Source organism: Giraffa tippelskirchi, chromosome 10 (assembly GCF_054371585.1).
Source record: "Giraffa tippelskirchi isolate mGirTip1 chromosome 10, T2T-mGirTip1v1.2.pri, whole genome shotgun sequence".
In the NCBI taxonomy this organism is placed as follows: domain Eukaryota; kingdom Metazoa; phylum Chordata; class Mammalia; order Artiodactyla; family Giraffidae; genus Giraffa; species Giraffa tippelskirchi.
The window spans coordinates 84,197,136-84,213,222 of NC_137284.1; the positions used below are offsets into that span (position 1 = coordinate 84,197,136).

Here is a 16,087-nt window from a genome sequence, read left to right on the forward strand (position 1 = left end):
TCTTTTTAGGCATGCAAGTATTGGAGTGGAATGGAATTCCTTTAACTTCTAAAACATATGAAGAAGTGCAGAGTATCATTAGTCAGCAAAATGGGGAAGCAGAAATATGTGTAAGACTGTGAGTTTTTCCCCATCTTTTTGTTTCCATTTTTTTGGCTATTCATGCCTCTTTTAATTTAAAATTGTTAAGGTGGAACCTTTGCCAGTCAGCAAGATTTCTTGTAATTAGAAAATAAAGTGAATGCAAGTTTATAGATGTCTTGTGTTCAGAATCAAAGTCTAAAGCACAGAAAGAATTCAGCTAATTTTGTTTGTGATTATGTCCCCTTTCATGATTTTCTTGAAACATGCATCATTTAAATGAAAACCTAAACCCATTTAGATTTCATGGATTTGTATAGTATTTCAAAATGAACTTATATTTAATCCATAAAGATTTCACCTTAAATAATCATTTTTATCAGCTGACTTTTAACAGCATTGCAAATATATATTTGGTTAGAAGGGTGAGCATGCTTTGAAATTGCTTTATGTCATTAACCACTTCTCATTTACCTACTGGAAAAAATATTCAGCGTAGTTGGGAAAAGGGACCTTTTGTTCAGACTTCCTCAATTGCTTTCTAAATTTTTTTTGTTTTAATTTTTAGGGACCTCAATATGCTCTCAGATTCTGAAAATTCCCAGCACCTAGAACTCCATGAACCACCAAAAGCTGGTAGGTGAAAGCAGTCTGCTTCCAAGTGTGGTGAAGATGGAGATGGAGAAGCAGTTGTAGAGGCAGATGAAGCTGTAGATGAAGATATAGACACAAACATAGATAAAGGCAAAAATAAATGTATAGACATATGGATGTTTATATATTTATGTAATAGTAAGAAAATCGGAAGCATTGTAGTTTCATTTTAGTATTCTAGGAAAACACATATATATATATATGTTAGAGCCATTAAAGAAAATTCACATGAAATTCTTACTGTCTGAATTCACATTTTGAATTCTTTAAAATTAAATTCATTATATGAAAGTAATCCATGGAGTCATTTATTTTGGGTCCTATATAACTTTTGGATAATACTAGATGCATGCATTGGAGAAGGAAATGGCAACCCACTCCAGTATTCTTGCCTGGAGAATCCCAGGGACAGAGGAGCCTGGTGGGCTGCCGCCTATGGGGCCGCACAGAGTCGGACACGACTGAAGTGACTTAGCAGCAGCAGCAGCAGCAGATTCTTTTTAGCATAGCTGAGTTTTGGAACATTACTGAAACTTTCGATTGCCTTTTATAATAAATAAAAATCAATATAATATATAAGTACACCATGAAGTAGATGTAACTCTTTCTTAGATAGCAGATATAGTCTATAAATTTAGCTCATTTATAAAATTAAATATATTGTTGTTCCTGTGTTCAATAAATATTTACTAAGTGCTTCCTCTGCTATAGCCAATATCTCTAAGAGTCTGGGTTATGGCACTAAACAAAGCAGACCAAAACCTGTAGAAATTTTCATACGTCTGTAAATGTAAATATATTCTTTGAAATTTCCCCTTAGAAAAATAGATATATAAGATTTCAAGAAATAAAAACAACCGATCATACAAATTAAATTCCAGTGAATAAAATAGAGTATTTTGTCACGCATGCAGTTCTCTGTATAAAACATTTACAAACGTTTTTCTGATGATATAATAGGAACTTCAAATTTCCTCTGTAATTCAGTACTCTAATTTTTCTCTGAACCTTCTAGACTTCCTTAGAGATAGATTTATAAAGGTATACTTGCATGTATTTTCTTTTTAATTTAAATTGTTTTATATAACATTTTGACTTTGTCATCTAGAACTCAGATAAGTTACATGGTATTAAGTACCTATGAAACTGAGAATATGTGAAGCCATTTGGTTTTGTTGCAGTGGATAAAGCGAAATCCCCAGGGATTGATCCCAAGCAGTTGGCAGCAGAGCTCCAGAAGGTCTCACTACAGCAGTCACCACTGGTTCTGTCATCTGTTGTTGAAAAAGGATCTCACGTTCATTCAGGTCCTACATCAGCAGGATCCAGTTCCGTTCCCAGTCCTGGGCAGCCAGGATCACCCTCAGTGAGCAAAAAGAAACACAGCAGCAGCAAGGTGAGACATGCCCAATGCAACCTCTAAATTACTCATTTTTCTAGCTCCTTATTCAAATTAGGAGATAGGAAATATAGTATCATGTCCTAAAGGTGTTTCTCATGTAATTTCTCCTTTCCTGTTGATCTGCTGAAACAAACAAAAAAGGTTTTCCATATCTCAGTATAAAACTGATCAAGGTGTATCAAAATGATGTGTTTCTGAATTAAAATATTGTGGCAGTTATTATGAGGGACTTGAAAAAAAATGTATCTGATGCTTCCTGTTCTTTTTCTTTGTGGTTGTTACATAAATCTGAACCTCTTTGTGTATCAGATATAGTCATTGTATCTTTTGGGAAACACAAGATATACATTACATTATATTTTGTAATTGAAATAAATAGTAAAAAAAGACCATGAAATGAGGGTAATTTAGGACAAGAAGAAACAAAGAAAGCCAGTAATTCACTATTGCTATTTTAAAATGTATCCCTAATTCCATACTAATAAATTTTCTCTCATGCAGTTCTTCAGTTAGAATAAATGTTTATAACAGTATTATTTTAGAGTTACTGGGGAATTAGAAGAAAACATAAATTAATTTTAACTTAATAGAATCAGATGATAATATAGACAATTTGTAATTTTCCCCCATAGATTGGATTATTAATAGAGAAACTCTCTTCATAACTGATAAATACATTTAAAAGGGTTTTTTGTGTGTTTGTTTAAACATAAAGGTTTTTCTTTATGTGGTGAAATATATATAGGAAGGGCAGGCTATGGTTAGTTAAGTTGACTGGACTTCAGAAAACAAAGTTTTTACGGTTTCATGAGGAATAAGTTCAAAGATAGACTCAATTTCAAAATAAATTTTAACACAACTATATTTTACCACATGCAATTATGTATTAATTTTGAAGAATTACCTCATGGAGGTGCCCTGTCTCCAAAGTTACAGGCTGATACCATTTCAGATTTCTCAGTATCTCCACACGGAAAACCTAAAGACATGACAAACTCTGCTAACAAAGTTTTCACACCAAACACAATAAATTTTATAACCCTGTCATCCAGATATTTTTTTTTATTTCAGCATTTGACGTCACCATCCTCCCAGAAAATTAAGTCAAAATATAAAAGCACCGTTGTCTCATCTTTTCTTTCGACTCATTGAATCCTAGTGCTGTGAATTCTAGTCTTTTGATAAGGCTCTAATAATTTTCCATCTTTTCTGAACTTGCCAATTTAGTTTAGTAAAGCATTATTCTTTTTTACCTGCAGTATTGCACTTACTACTAGTCACTCCACTCACCAGTCTCTCTTCCTTCCTCTCAATCTACCCTCCAACTATGGATCTGTGACACAGTGATAGGATTAGGTCCGTATGCTGTTTAAAATTAATCCCTGCTACCTGGAATGTCAGCTTCCCTGCCTCTACCTGGGGAAGAGGGATGTTCTTTGGAAGATTATCACAGTAAACTTAACATTGTCAGATCTTTACAATAGCCTCACTACTAAGTACTCTATTTATTAGGGTTATCAACTCATTCTACTTTCCAAAGACATTTTTAGATGCCACCTTCAGTACCATGAGTCATAATTTGTATGCAAGATACAAAGATTGATAAAATCCATCCCTGTATACCGTGTAGACCAGTGGTTCTTAAAGCCTGTTCAGTCTAGTAGCACCAGCATCAGGCAAGAACTTATTAAAAATGCAAATTCTTGATCCTACCCTTATGCCTTCTGAATCAGAAGCTCCAGGGATAAGACCAAGCAACCTGAGTTTTAATAAGTTCTCCGAGTGAGTGTGATACCGCTTGAAGTTTAAGAAGTGCTGATCTAAGTATAGATGAAGAATGATATATAAACAAATTCAGTAAAGCTATAATGTTGGTGATCATTAAAAACTGCAGAGGGCACTAGGACAGTGGGTTAGGAAAGCTGGCATTTAGCTAATGAACCAGTTTGGTAAAGGGGAAAAAGGAACCAACATTGAAGAAGAGAATGCACTACAAAAAAAAAAAAAATACGAGAAACAGAAAATTGCATGCTTAAGTCATGGTATACAAAAGATATAGGGATAATAAGTAGAGGAGAAGCCTAGAAAATTATAAATTGAAACACATTATTTGCCATGCCTTGCTTTTACTCTGCAATCAGCAGAAAATGAAGAGCCAATGATAAACAAAAATAACAGAAACCCTTCCTCTACTAAGCCTTTCCATATTCTAATCCTTCCTTAAAGTCAGAGTTATCCTTCTCTCCACCTTCCCTTCCTCCAAAGTGCCAGATGCTTTATGTATATATTAAAACAATTTGTATCTTGATTATAGTTACTTGTTTGCTTATTTTATCTTCCTAAATGGGCTGCACACTCATTAAGAACCAAAAACCATTTCTTATTTTCTTTATAGCTCCCTAAACACGTAGTAGAGTAGCTTGCATAGACCGTAACAAAATAAATTAAAATTAAATTAAAATATCAGTGGCACCTGTGAGTCTGTATAATATTATGGGAGTAAAAAATACAGTTTTTTTGTTATGTGAACTTTTTTGGTGATGATTGCAGGATGAACACAGGTATTATAGGACAAACATCAAGGAAATGATACTGACACATTTTAAAATATGTGGTAATTCTTTTCTATGCCAACAATGTGACCTGTGTAGTTTTACAGAGGTTTTGCTGAAACAGCTATCGAGCTTCACTGTCCGTGACAGTGGCTGCTAGCTACCTGTGGCAATTGAACACTTCAAGTGTGCTAGTCCTAATTGAGATATGCTGTATATGTGAATTATACAACAGATTTTAAGACAGTATAAAAAAAAACATGTAAAATAGCTCATTACATTTTTTATATTGATTTCATGATGAAATGATAGTATTTTTAATAAATTGCATCAAATAAAATATGTCAGTAGAAATTAATTGCACAAGACTTTCCTGATGGTCCAGTGGCTAAAACTTCGTACTCCCAAGGCAGGGGGCCCAGGTTTGACTCCTGGCCAGGGAACTAGATCCCACATGTCACAAGTAAAGATCCAGCATACCCAACTAAAACATCCGCATGCTACCGATGAGGTGTAGCTAAGACCTGGTGCAGCCAAATAAACAAAATATGTTTTTAAAAATTAATTTTATCATTTATTTTTACATTTTTAAAGTGACTACTAGAGTATTTGAAATAACCTATGTGGCTCACATTATAGTCTACTTGACAGTGATGGTATATAGATTGCTTTTTAATTCTTATTAGTAGTAATAACAATAATCAAATCTGGTTATTAGTGAGATTTTATATATACTTATAGAAATACATAGTGAATAGATGTTAACACTCTTGAAGAAAGGGACTATTACCTATTCATCTTTTGGAGAATTTATCATCAACATTTAGCTGGTACTGAGTTTCTTAAAATGAATAAACTTAATGATATTTCTCGACCCATCACTGTATAGAATGCATAAAAGGCAACACTTATTTTTATTTGTTCTCAAAATACTACAACGTTAAAATATTGACATTGAGAGATTAGAGAAATACGGAGCAGTGGTCTGAAGCTTACATGTTTATGAGTCAGGTAATATGTTCAAATATAGCATATGTTCTTCAGTTAATTTAGAAAATTATAATTTTTACATCCTTTTGTTTTTATTAGTTATGAGGCTAACTATATATTAAATTATAAAACATTAATATAATGGAGTACATTAAAACAAAAATATTTAAACCATAGCATAATTATACATTAATTATGTATATTTAGAATACCACCTATTAAATATTTTGAGTGATTATTCATAAGTAATTATTAATGTATTAATAATGTTCCAGTTTAAGTGATTGCTTCTGAGTAAATATAGGTAAAATGTGAATCTAAATTCTTTAGATATAGGTTTAAATTATGTTATATACATACATAGGACCATTTTAAATTATTTTGTTTACTAATTCAATATGAATTTTTGCCTCTAAAATTTTTATTTTACTGCCTCAAGCTGTTTTATTTCTGGAATATAATCAGATTTTCTTCAGATTATCTTTAAAATCTAAATAATTTCTCCCAAGTCATGGTATAAATAAATGTCAACTAAAATGCTTACTATTTTTAAGTGTTCTAATGAAATAGGTCCTTGCTCTCCCAGACTTTTCTATCACAGGACACAACAGCTCAGTAATTTTTTCATACTGCCCTTATACCAAAAGAAATACCTAAATTGTGTACTAGAAATACTTATTGTGTAGTTAGGTCCCAACAATTTAACTAGTATTTATGTCCTAACGTCTTAGTAACCATTGGAAAAATAATATATAAAATGAAATACAATAATGTATCCATTTCATTGTTATAAACTAAAATTATTTATCAGTGGGATATGTGTGCCTGACAGACACTGCACAGCTATTCAGCTGGTGGAATTGGTTTGGACACTGACACTCTCATTTCCTCTTCCACGCTGATCACACTAATTTCCTTGCAGTACATTTTTTTTTATCACCACAGCCATCAAAAACCAGCTTCACAAAGGTATAATAACATCACTGAAAAAAAATACTTGTCTCTAATCTTAAAGCATAACTACCTGGAGCTGGTAGGTTGCCCACTGCACACAGATATTATTGTATCCTTGTGTGCCTTTATGAGTTCATTGCCACACCCTGGAACATTTGAAATCTGTCCAGAAGTTTGTTCTCTGCATTGAATCTAGTTATGTTTGCATGATCATATTTCAAATGAGTTACAACCATCAAAATGAAATCAAAACAAAATACATTATCAATCATTACTTGGGGTTTTTTTAATCTCATTTTTGACATTTTATCTCTAGTTGTCCCTCAGCCTTGCTCACTGAGATTCATGGATATCTAGTTTTAGGAAACTTCCCATCTTTAATTGAGATAGAGTTTCAGAAACTTGTGTAGTCCTTCTTTTTCTCGACTCCTTTGCTTTCCTTAAAAGTTAAACAGTAAAAGAATTAAGTAAACATAACTAGCAGTTTATCCTTTGCAGCCAGAGCATAGTTTCAGTGTTACTAAATGGCCATTCATGTAAATGAGCTTTACTGACAAAGGATATATGGCTTAGAAAATTTAACCCCTTCTCCATAACTTTACCAATGATTACACATTATTTTTAATATTACACAGAACAAGACCTGGAATATAGCTGTCTTCTTTGATTGCTCTCATTTCTAACATTAATTAATAAGAAAAAGTAGCAGAAACACACCTAAATATTATGAATTTTCCTTTTCCAGTTAATTATTACTATAAGGCCAATATGATGTGTACATAGGGAGACAGGGCCTTTTTTGTCGGGTAGTAAACTTGCCTCCATTTTAGTAAATGTTTCCCTACAGTGATGCCACATTGCCTGAAATTGTGTTATAGATCTAGAGTCAGGTACATCATTCCTTTTTTTGTACAAATTTGTACATTCTACTGAAATGTAACAGATCAGTAATCAGTCATCTAATCAGCAGAATGAATCACTTTATCAGATCACATTCTGAATGTTTTTTAAGGCTTTACTGACATAAGAAAATTATTAAGGAAATGTGAACTTAGATTGAATGTTATGGACTTTTAATTAAAGGGGTATGAAATGCTAAAAAGTGGTCACCTGGGTGCCCTACTCTAAAAGAGAGTAGGACTGGACTGAAAACCCAGCAAAGGAATATAAGGTGGACTTTTATAACTTTTGGCCTCCTAGGCAGTCAAGTAAAAACAATATCTTTTTCATTTTCTTATAGACATTTAAAATCCATTAATACTTAAATTGAATACTTTCAACCAAAAGTGTTCCATTTCTTAAGTAATTGAACATACATTACTTCAGGTATAAAATTATAGCTTCAAAACAGGCTTCACACAATGAAAAAGAGATTTAGGTATCTATAAAATTAAACATGTATTGAGAAGTGTAAGTAGACACCATAATCTGAAGCAACCAAATAGGCAAAATGTGCTTTCCAGGCAATGTGCTCTGACCAGACAGAAATTAACTCAGAGGGAAGTTTAAATGGTAAATCCTGTGAAGGGTTTATCCATTAATCTAATATATGTCTTAACATTGCAGCCTACTGATGCAGCAAAGGTTGTCTCTCATCCAATTACGGGGGAAATTCAGGTATGAATCCTTTTAAAAGATCATTATTATACCATCTTTTGTGGTTCTTTTTCCCATTGGTCTATTGAGATTGTAAGCACTATGAGAACCTTTCCTGTTTTATGACATATATAGGTTTAAGTATTTTAATACAACATATGTTTTATTAAATCTAATTATACCTCTGGAATTCTGTACTTTGAAATCTACCTAATACCTTGAGAGTATCAATGTATTAAGTCTCATTTACTTTATAGTTGTTGAATGTGTTTCAAACATGACAGATTCTCCTGGAAATTTGAAGGTTTCTCACTGCGAGTTTCATGAGTCTAACGCTGTCCTCTTTTCTTCCTCTGGTCAACAATTGCTAAATAATTGTTGAACAGTCCTTCTAGAGCAGTGTTTTTCATACTGGAGGTCATAACCAATCTGTAATTTATCAAATTAATTGAGAGGATTTTGAACAGGAAGATAGAAGAAATTAGTTTAAATCATTATGGTTTTTTTTTTTAGTTCTGTGTGCATGTTTCTGTGTTTATATATTGTATCATAAATTGGCAGATTCAGAAAAGTTAGAAAAATGATACTTTAGAGGATACCAAAAAGTAATTTAGGGTAGGTAAGAAATGTCATGTGAAAAGAATTAACAAAATAGAAAATAATAGCTATTTGAAGATAGGACATTTTCGATAAGGGGAAAGAACAGTGAGTCTTAGTTGCATCTACTACATTTTCACAAAGGGTAACAGAGATTTGAAGTAATTTGAGGATAAGCATAGAAAAAGGAGAAGTGTTTTCCTGGAAGAAGAAATGGTACAAGGAACTATTCTGCTGCCAGAGGGTAATGAAAAGAGGACATCTGCTCTGCTGCAGGAAAATGTTCCTGTAGAGATAAGTTAAGACTAAATTAACAGAACCTTGAACGGAAGCCGAAGAATGTTAGCTACGACATAATAGAGTGATCAGGAAATATTTTAGAGTGAGGGAGAGGCTAACTGAAACAAATATGTCATAGAAATTCATAGAGCCACAGCCTCTAGGAAGTATTAAAAAGAGGAGGACACAAAGACAAAGAAATCAATTGTCATCTGGGCATGCCCTGACTGAAGCAGAGGGGAGAGTGAGAGTGGAAATGAAGAAAAAGCACAGAACATGGGCACCTTAATAAGAAGGACCCAGCAGGATGGAACTGAAATCACCTATGTGTTCTCGATCTTGCTGTCTCACTGCTATTTCTCACTTCTAGAAAGCCAAAGGTGATCTCTTTTCATTTCACATGCAGCAAACAAAATGCTAGATACTCTGATTCATAATATCTCTTTCTTTGTCTCATTTTTTTAACTTCTTGCTCAAGGGCCAACATGTGCTGTGTTTCCTTTTGGCTGGTTATAATTTGTTTTTTACTGAAAGGTTTCTTTTCTAAAACCTTTTTATTTTGAATTGGGGTATAGCTGATTAACAAACAATATTGTGATAGTTTCAGGTGAACAGCAAAGGCACTCAGCCATATATATATATATGTATACATATACATACATACATATATATCCATTCTCCCCCTAACTCCCCTCCCATCCAGGCTGCCACATGACATTGAGCAGAGTTCCATGTGCTGTACAGCATGTCCTTGTTGGTTATCCATTTTAAATATAGTGTGTGTACATGTCCATCACAAATTCCCTAACTATCCCTTCTCCTTCATCCTTTCCCCCTGCACCCCCACCAATAGCTATAAGTTCATTGTCTGTGAGTCTGTTTCTGTTTTGTAAGTAAATTCATTTGTTTTGTTCTTATTTTCTTTTCACTTCAGTGGTAATATTTAATTTTATAGTAGAAATTTGCTCTAATATTTTCAACTCCCAGGATATTTGTTTTGCTTTCCTTTCCTTTTTCTTTTTTTTGGGGGGGGGGGGTGGGTGACAGTGATTTCATTTTTTTTATATTTTATCTTCTGTCTTTTAGCAAAGCCTTATTCCAGAAGAAACCTTGTGTAAACACCCAAACAGTGAATTGCCAGAATGGAATAGGTCTGGTTAAGGGTTACTGGGGGCATCTCATTTTCTCTCACATGCAACATCTGAGCAACTCTAAGTATTCCCTAAGGCACCAAATTTACAGAGTACACTTTGGAAAGCATTCCCTTAGGGTATCCTGTAAATTTCTATTTCAATAAGAAATGATTTTGCTGCCTCACCAGGTAAAAGTGGACTTCTAGGCTAGCAGAGAAAGGAAAAAAATGGGGGAAATTTTCTCCTTAAAAATTTAGAGGCTGTTCTAAACCTCAGTGAAATTAACTGCAGAATAATTCCTGTATTTTAGTACTCCATTAAAACACAGTTACTGCAGTCCCAGACTTCTTGTTTCTCCTCTTCCTTCATGGCTCTTTGTTTCATGTTTCATGTTGCTTTCATGGTGGTGAGTGAGACTCTGGAGCTTTCTGTACTGAGAAAACTAATCAAAGATTCCTTTTCTGCCACAAAACATAACCAGATCAAAATTATGCTGAAATCAGTAAATCATTTTAATATTATTAAATTTTAAATGAAGGCTGACTCATCTAAGTTATTCCATTTTCAACATAAATATAGCATATCTGTTTTGCATGATTATAAAAAATACATTCATTTTTTATTTATGGTTTTTTCTTTTCAAAGTATAGATTTCTTCCTTTCTGTTAGGGCTCCTTGGTGGCTCAGGTGGTAAAGAATCGACCTACAATGCAGGAGGCCTGGGTTCGAGCCCTGGGTTGGCTAGATCCCCTGGAGAAGGGAATGGCTACCCTCTCCAGTATTCTTTCCTGGGAAATCCCATGGACAGAGGAGCCTGGCGGGCTACAGTTCATAGGGTCTGCACAATCCATGGAGTCACAAAGAGTCAGATACAACTGAGCAACGAACACTTTCACTTTCCTTTCTGTTATTTGGTAAATTGAAACAGCATCAAATAGAATTGTCCTATTCTAAATGATGCCAAAGGAATTTTTCATTTTTGAAAGAGAAAAATTGGTTAATTCAATTATTTTGAATCATGCTGGCTTCTTAAAATTTAGTTTGAATGGTAAGTCTTTTACTATTCAATGACAACTTTACAACAGCCGTTAGACATCTATGAGACAATGCCTCTTTTCTCTTCAGTTTCTGAGATTAAAGAACAGTTGTATTTTATTATCTTAACCTCACTCTGTTAAGAAAGCAGGCACAAAAAGAAAAGCTACAGCTAGTATAATATAGAAAGAGATCAAATTGCACATTCTTAAATATCCTGACAATTCAGTACCAATGTATTTGTGTTTAAATAATGATTCCACCCACTGTTAACTATTTGATGAAATGCAAAAGAGATTTTCTAATAAATTTATCAATTAGTTAATTTATTTTCAAAATTCTGGCAATTGTATTTATGAACATTAACATTTCTGATTTTCCTCACAGTGGAAATTTTGTTTAAAAATGTAACTAGCATTCACTCTGTTATTTTCCATCTAAATGAATTTTAGACAGACCAGAACTTTCACAGTGGAAAGAATGAACAGCACATTTGCTAGTAATTAATGTGTGCCTGGGAGCTCCCAATTAAATTAGACATTAACTGGTCTGTTCAGTTTCAAATAAAATGAGAGTGACAGTAAATGCTTCTTATGAGAAATTTTTTTAAATACTGGCAAAATATTGAACGATAATGTATTATATGTTTTTTTAAAAACAAAATAATGTTCATGGAATATTTGCTGTCCCTTTAAGCTTCAAATCAACTATGATCTTGGAAATCTCATAATACATATTCTCCAAGCAAGAAACCTAGTCCCTCGAGACAACAATGGTTATTCAGACCCCTTTGTTAAAGTGTACCTTCTTCCAGGGCGAGGGTAAGTAAAGAAGCGATGTCTTCGAAGTATCGTAAGTATTGCCGTATGATTTTTTTTTTAAATAATGATAATGTCTTCTGATGTCTAAAGAGTTTAATATCTTTTTCTTAGTTTTATCTATAATACATGTCATACTTATTTATTTCCAATTGGTAAGCAAGGTGGAATTAAAAATTTATAATTAAGCCTTAATGGGTTTTTGGAGATTCATGATCATAACAAAAGCTGCTTGGATAAGAACGTATTAGTATTTCAGTTCTAGAAACCTCTTGTGCTATGACCAATCAGGTAGACTATGAAATCATTCCAGGAATTGTTTGTGGCAGATTTAAAGAATTAGTTTACCTTTCAAAATGTATTTGTGAAACCAATGTTCAAGGACTCATCAGTTACTCTTTTATCTTGTAGGACATGTGTATTATTCAATACATTAAATGCTCATTAAATGACTTGATGCATCATTATTTACATGCATATTTTCAAATTACTGTTATAAAATTATAAAATAAGAAAAATAATAATATTTGAAATGTCAACTTTGATAGATAAATGAAAAAGATCTCTGAATCTCTTGTATAATATATAAACTGTTTATATAAAGCAAATACTCTTTAGAGATGTTAAATTTGCACATAATAAATGCAAATTGCTGTAGTCTTATATATAAATCATAATTCAAGGATGGCTTCAAACCAGTAATTTAGACCCAAGAGATCATTACCTTTTATGAAGAATTTATACTAGCCAAATTAGTATGGTGGAACCATAAGTAATCAACAATTGGAGGTATTAAACAAAATTAGGGAATGGTTATTGAAGACTCTGGTTTCATTTTTGCTGTGTTTCATTTAATTTGAAGAGCAACATTTTAATATAACTTTTTACTGGGAAATTTTCAGTCATTAGAAGTATAAGTAGAAAGAAGAGTGTAATGATCCATCATTCACCCATTACTCAGCTTCAACAATTACCACTTTCTAGCCAATCAGCGACTTCACTTTCACTTTTCACTTTCATGCCTTGGAGAAGGAAATGGCAACCCACTCCAGTACTCTTGCCTGGAGAATCCCAGGGACGGGGGAGCCTGGTGGGCGGCCGTCTCTGGGGTTGCACAGAGTCGGACATGACTGAAGCGACTTAGCAGCAGCAGCAGCCAATCATATTTAATTTTTACCCTTGTACACTCACTCCCTCTGTGCAGATTATTTTAAAATAGATCTCAACTATTGTAACTTTTTTCTGCAAATAGCATATATTTCTAAAAAAAATCTTTAAAAATAATTATAATAGCACACATAGCCATGATAATTTTTAATTTTTAAATCTCTTATTTTCCCCAATTGCCTCCTAATATTTTCCAAGTCAGTTTGATAACCTAGTTGATATATATAAAATATTCTGCCCATCAACAGCAGAATATGTATATATATATATATATATATATATACTTTTCAAGTGCACATGGAACATTAACCAACATAAACTATGTCATGGGCCATAAAACAAAGCTCAACAAATTTATAAACACTAAAATCATGCAAAGTATGTTCTATAACTATAGTTGGTTTGTTTGAACAGTATCCAAATTAGAGTTATACACTACATTTGAATGCTGCTTACCAGTTGTCACCACAGTCAAATCATCAATTCTTAGAGATTCACTTTCCTTGTTGATATTGAAAGAGCCATGGTAGAGAGAGCCATAATTTTCAGTTGCTCAGGAAAATCAAATTAGATAATACTCAGAAAATAATTTGAAAATTGCCAAGTTGCATATCTGATTCAGTGTACAGCCTTTAATTTCATCCTACCCAACAATTTTATTTAGAAACTTAGAATTGTTGGTATTGTTACTCTAGTTTTAATTCGTAGACATTTCCAACTAGCCCTATAGAACAAGAAAGGGAAGTGTCTATGTTAGTGTATATCTTTATGCAGTAGTATAACTGTAATGTTTCTACTCTTTTGAAGTATAGTTGATTTACAATGTTGCATTCGTTTCTGGTACACAGCAAACTGATTCAATTCGCAAGATACTGAATATAGTTTCTGTGCTATACAGAATTTGCTGTTTATCTATTTTATATGTAGTAGTCTATAACTGCTAATCTCAAACTCCTAATTTTTCCCTCCTCCTCGAGCACTTTGTTTTTTTAGCATGAATATAACAACAAACTGATAACTGCATCCTGCCTTTTATTTGAGTCATTTGACCGTTAGTGTTATTTAATGACAGTATAAGAGGAAATCACTAACAAGGATATATCTCTAATCAGCATTTTCTAATGAGCGAAAATAAACACTCCCTTTAATTTTCTATCTTCTTTAATAACCTAGAGTGTCACTTTTTATACTGTAAGAGAGTCGTTATCTTTTATTTGTTACAGGATATGTTTTACTCCTATTGCAATCCTATTGCAAACTTAAATAACCGGAAAGATCAGACAGATGGCGTGAATATGGCAGTCCATTCCAGAGTGGGTAACAGAAAGAAGGGTGGGAACTATAGTGAAATGAAGAGTGAGGTTCCCACCTAAAGCTAACCCCAAGCAATTTGTCAAACAAACATGCCTTCTAGATGGGATTTGACCAAAAAGCATGCTAGTATGCCTTTCTTATTCAATTCCTAGCCCTTTCTTTAAATTACTCCTAATTACTATAGTGACCAAGACCTTGGAATGTATTACACTTGTGAAGCATTATTTTCACTTTAGTTCAAAGATTATTTTCTACCTCATGTTGTTTGTGTATTATGTATGGTACAGCTCCTTTGGTTTTTATTCTCACATTTTCTTCCTTACTTCTGTTCCTAACTTTTTTCTTCCTGTCTTTCCTACTTTCCTGCTGTATTCTTCATTCTCGATCTTGGAATCAATGCAGTCAAGTCATGGTTGTCCAGAATGCAAGGTAGAGTTGGTTCTCTTTCAGTGTCATACTTTGCTGAAATGTCTAGAGTTCTTTTTTTTTGGCCTTTCGTGTACATTTACCTGCAGTACAACGTGGACTATAATTTTTATTTTTCTGCATGTTGGTGTCAATTGAATTAGGCTAATAGCAGACTGTTCTGATCACAACATTACTAAATATGTTTAGCAGATACGTGCAGAAGAGGATAGAAAAGTAGAAAATAGTAAAAACATAGAAAAGTATGATAAAGAAATATCACTCTGAAATTAGATATAACTAAAGTTTTTGTTTATAATTTGTCTGCTAAAATTCATTTAGCTTCTCATGCAGTAATCATGGCTTAGGTCCCTCTGAGTCTTCTATGACAAATAAAAAAATATGGAGTCATTTTTCAGAAGGAATTAATTGGCCTTCTGGATGACCAGTACTACATATATATCCGTCTTAAACATGAGAGCTGTCTCATCTTTTACCCTCACTTAGACCTAATGTTGAAACACTTCCATGCCTTTAAACCTTATGTACCACAAAATTATTGCTGTGCAATTTAGGATGCCATAATCGGCCTGTTCCAGCATGAGAACAACCTTCTTTGTCTATTTTCTGCTAGAGAGTGTTAAATCAGTATATTGTCAGTTAAGGGTTTTTCTTAATATATAGCCAAAAGCACTTTTTGCACACCTCATTGCATATAAATTGCATGTGTTATTTAGTTGGGGAGGTGAATCTTGTACCATCTGTAGCAACACCGTGATGGGAATTTTATTCCCACCCAGAGTATTAATGGTACAGGATTTTTGTCTTTGATAATAAAATTCAACATCTTTACTAAACTTGACAAACTGTTGAGCAAAACAGGCAGTTTCTGATTTGTAAGGGCTTAAATATTTAAATATTTCAAAGAATAGTATTAGCCACTACAACCTTTCTGGTGCCCAGAAACTGTTTCCTTGCAGCCACATAATTATGGCTACCAGAAAATTTTAAACTGAGAAAGGTCACTTGTTATGACTGGCTTTCTCAGGCATCATCCAGACCTCTCAGACTGATAAACAAAATGAGTTTTGTTTCAAAGGGATCATGTCA

At 33.3% G+C, this 16,087-nt stretch overlaps 1 protein-coding gene across 1 annotated transcript in view; it reads left to right on the plus strand.

Annotated features, from left to right (window-relative positions):
• The window catches only part of PCLO (piccolo presynaptic cytomatrix protein), a 359,914-nt gene that overhangs the window by 281,290 nt on the left and 62,537 nt on the right, over positions 1 to 16,087 (plus strand). Inside the window, exons 12-17 of the mRNA XM_081531727.1 lie at positions 10 to 118; positions 650 to 717; positions 1,917 to 2,131; positions 8,200 to 8,250; positions 11,970 to 12,094; positions 14,975 to 15,001. Coding sequence (XP_081387853.1) covers positions 10 to 118; positions 650 to 717; positions 1,917 to 2,131; positions 8,200 to 8,250; positions 11,970 to 12,094; positions 14,975 to 15,001 — 595 coding nt within the window. The remainder of the gene's footprint in view (positions 1 to 9; positions 119 to 649; positions 718 to 1,916; positions 2,132 to 8,199; positions 8,251 to 11,969; positions 12,095 to 14,974; positions 15,002 to 16,087) is intronic.